We start from the raw sequence: 3,957 nt of genomic DNA on the forward strand, positions 1-3,957 counted from the left end.
CATGGTCTGACCCATACCCATACAGCAAAAAGATGGCTGAGAAGGCAGTGCTGGCAGCCAATGGGAGCATGCTGAAAAATGGTGGCACTTTGCATACTTGTGCATTAAGGCCCATGGGCATTTATGGGGAGAGAAATCGATTCATTTCTAACATGATAATTACAGCCCTCAAAAATAAGTGTATTCTTAGAGGTGGGGGCAAATTCTCCACAGTCAACCCAGTATATGTGGGCAATGTGGCCTGGGCACATATTCTGGCTGCCAGGGGCCTTCGAGACCCCAAGAAGTCACCAAATATCCAAGGAGAGTTCTACTACATCTCAGATGACACACCTCACCAAAGCTATCATGATTTAAGTTACACCCTGAGCAAGAAGTGGGGCTTCTGCCTTGATTCCAACTGGAGCCTTCCTGTGCCCTTACTGTACTGGCTTGCCTTCCTGCTGGAAACTGTGAGCTTCCTGCTGAGTCCAATCTACAGATATATACCTCCCTTTAACCGCCACTTGGTCACACTGTTAAGTAGCACATTCACTTTCTCCTACAAGAAAGCTCAGCGAGATCTGGGCTATGAGCCACTTGTCAGCTGGGAGGAAGCCAAACAGAAAACCTCAGAGTGGATCGGGACACTAGTGATGAAGCACAGGGAGACCCTGGACACAAAGTCTCAGTGATGGGAAGAGGATGGAGACATGGCCCTGGGTGTTACCAGCTCCCCCAGGAAGGACAAAAGCACAACTCAGTTGCTGATGCCTTCTTTTGACACAGAGGCCAATTTAGTGACTTAATCAAGTCACCAAATCCTTGCCAGTCACTGACCCAGCCACAAGCCTTCTTTCTGAAGTACCTCCCAAAAGATACACAGCCACCTGTGCCCCAGCTCCTGGGTCCAAGCCCCTCAGTACCTCTTGTACCTCAGAGCTCTCTACATTAATTTCTCTCCCCATTCAAAGCATGTATAGCCTTCAGAAAATTCTGCTACTTTTATGAAGCTCAATGGAAGAAANAATAAATATTTGTCAATACCTCATATGTGGTTTGTGTTTTTCTGTAAATAAACAGTTATGTGTCCCTTTTATGGCCAGATGATTTTATGCTAAAATCAAAAGGGGGACCATGGATCTGAGGTGCANTGGGGGGAAATCAGAAACAGATGAAGATGTGAGATGATTTCCAACGTATTGATTGTCCTTCCAGTGTGCAGTAGACGACTAGAATGGATTACTCTATTTTTGTTTTTTTTTTGTTTTTTTTTATATGTTTTATTACATATTTTCCTCAATTACATTTCCAATGCTATCCCAAAAGACCCCCATACCCTCACCCCCCACTTCCCAACCCACCCATTCCCTTTTTTTGGCCCTGGCGTTCCCCTGTACTGGGGCATATAAAGTATGCATGTCCAATGGGCCTCTCTTTCCAGTGATGGCCGACTAGGCCATCTTTTGATACATATGCAGCTAGAGTCAAGAGCTCCGGGTTACTGGTTAGTTCATAATGTTGTTCCACCTATAGGGTTGCAGATCCCTTTAGCTCCTTGGGTACTTTCTCTAGCTCCTCCCTAGGGGCCCTGTGATCCATCCACTAGCTGAATGTGAGCATTCACTTCTGTGTTTGCTAGTTCCCGGCATAGTCTCACAAGAGACAGCTATATCTGAGTCCTTTCAGCAAAATCTTGCTAGTGTATGCAATGGTGTCAGCGTGTGGAAGCTGATTATGGGATGGATCCCCGGATATGGCAGTTTCTAGATTGTCCATCTTTTCCCCACAGCTCCAAACGTTGTCTCTGTAACTCCTTCCATGGGTGTTTNNTTCCCAATTCTAAGAAGGGACAAAGTGTCCACACTTTGGTCTTCATTCTTCTTGAGATTCATGCTTTAGCAAATTGTATCTTGGACTTCCAAACTTTATATGCCCCAGTACAGGGGAACTCCAGGTGCCAAAATGTGGGAGTGGGTGGGTAGAGGATTTGAGGGAAGGGTATGGGGGACTTTTGGGATAGGATTGGAAATGTAAATGAGGAAAATACCTAATAAAAACTATATTAAAAAAGACAAAAATAAAAATATCCATATGAAAAAAACAATATATTCCTATAATGAAATTACAAGTTTTGATTTTTAAAGCAGTGTTGACTTTGTATTTCCTTTAACGTACTTAGGATCAGAAAAAGAGGGGAGGATACCTGTAAAAGAAGAAGAATATAAATCTTGAGAACAAGATAACAGAATTTACCCTATTGTTTTTTTTAATGCTCATGTAACCGTGTCATGTTCTTGTTTATCCAGCAACAGCCAAGAATGCACCAGGGAGTAAAATCAACCTGAAATGATCAATAATCATGGGGATTCCTTTCTTTATATCCTGAGAGTGACAGTGTGTTTGTTGTCTGTGTTTAGGTACCCAGAACCTGTTGGAGGTTACTGGTCAATCTGATGTGTTAGGTGTCATCTACCACTTCCTATGAGGCTTTAGAGCCCATCTTATAAAAGATATTCCTGAGTAGCCATGAGGAAGAGGATCATGAGTGGACATGGTCTGATCTATACTCACACTGCAAAATGTTAGGCAAGAAGACAACGCTAGAAGCCAATGGCTGACCCTGAAAGATAGTGGCACTTTAAATACTTGTGCCTTACAGTCCATGTACATTTATGAGAAGAGAGGTACATTCATATCTCATACAATGTTAGGGCTCTGAAATTTGCTGTATTCTAAATGTTATCGGCAAATCACCCATAGTGGCTAATGATGTGTGAAAAGTGTGGCCCAATCACATATTGTGACAGCCAGGGGCCTACAAACCATAAGTAGTCACTGCAGATCCAAGAACAGTTCTACTACATCTACAGTGACACTCCTCCACAAAGCTATGATGATTTTAATTATTCACTTAACAAGCTCTAGGGCATCATCTTTGATTACACTGAAGGCAGTGTTCCTATACCCTTACTGCATCAGTTTTTTCTTAGCTTTCTTTCCTTGGAAGTAGAAAAAAATTTTCACTAGGGAGGCTGGTATGAAAGTCTATCTTCCCACAGAATACTGTAATCTTTACCGGTTTGTTGCAGGAAAAAATGTCCTAAATATAGGATGCTGCCCCTGACAGAGATGCAGATATGTTGGCTTTCCTCCTGTACAACTATCAAGATGATACTCCATAAAATCAGGAAAAGCCTTCAGGGGCACGTGGGATGCCACATGTGCTTTAACAAATGGTCCTCAACAGAATAGGGAGAAGCAGCAATGTCCTCAGCCTATACCTCTGTTGTGTAGGACTATCTCACAAATCAAACAAAGGATGTCTTAGGAAGTCCAGCTGAGGCTAAGTGCAGAAGATCATCGTAGCTGGACAGTCAATCCTTGATATCACCTTGTAGAAGAAGGGGCAGACAGGATCATGGAACCTTCACCTGAGCATGCAGCCACTACATACCCATGTTATATTCGCTTCTATTCTAATTGCTTGCAGCTGTGGAGACAGGCTGGGATATGTGGGGGGGGGGAGTACTATGATGACGAAGGCTTCATCTTTTCAGCTATAAGACAGTGATCATCATACTTGGGAAAAAGGTTCCAGTGCAACCTTTTTCAGGAGGAACCCACACTCATGGAAGTAACCCCTCACTTCTGGACTGTAAGTGAAGCCCATAAATATGTTTTGATTTGAGGATGGAAGTTGGTGGCAACATATTTTGATGGGTCAATGGAATATTAGGGAAAGTTGAAGACATTGTTTGCTTCTTGTCAAAAGAAAGGACTTAAGAAAGAGCATGCAGTGTCAGGAGCACTGAAAGTTCTAGAACACAACTGGAGTGTATAGTCATTCCCAGGTCTAAGTTTGTATATTTCCACTTACACAGTGAAGACATCTTATGAGTCTGAGAAAAACAAGACAAAAAAATTGATATTCTTCCCAAAATATATGTCCCACTGAGTGTGAACCATAGATCACTA

The 3,957-nt window shown here is 42.7% G+C and overlaps 2 protein-coding genes across 5 annotated transcripts in view; one reads left to right on the forward strand and one right to left on the reverse strand.

Moving 5' to 3' along the window:
* LOC110290978 (3 beta-hydroxysteroid dehydrogenase/Delta 5-->4-isomerase type 3-like) overlaps positions 1-1,030 on the forward strand; it is a 10,627-nt gene extending 9,597 nt beyond the window's left edge. The window contains exon 3 of the mRNA XM_029475140.1: positions 4-1,030. Within this exon, the coding sequence (XP_029331000.1) occupies positions 4-674 (671 nt within the window). The 3' untranslated portion in view covers positions 675-1,030. The remainder of the gene's footprint in view (positions 1-3) is intronic.
* The window catches only part of LOC110290813 (3 beta-hydroxysteroid dehydrogenase/Delta 5-->4-isomerase type 3-like), a 63,558-nt gene that overhangs the window by 31,412 nt on the left and 28,189 nt on the right, over positions 1-3,957 (reverse strand). The gene's annotated exons all lie outside the window — the stretch shown is intronic.

This window comes from Mus caroli, chromosome 3 (genome assembly GCF_900094665.2).
Source record: "Mus caroli chromosome 3, CAROLI_EIJ_v1.1, whole genome shotgun sequence".
Taxonomy (NCBI): domain Eukaryota; kingdom Metazoa; phylum Chordata; class Mammalia; order Rodentia; family Muridae; genus Mus; species Mus caroli.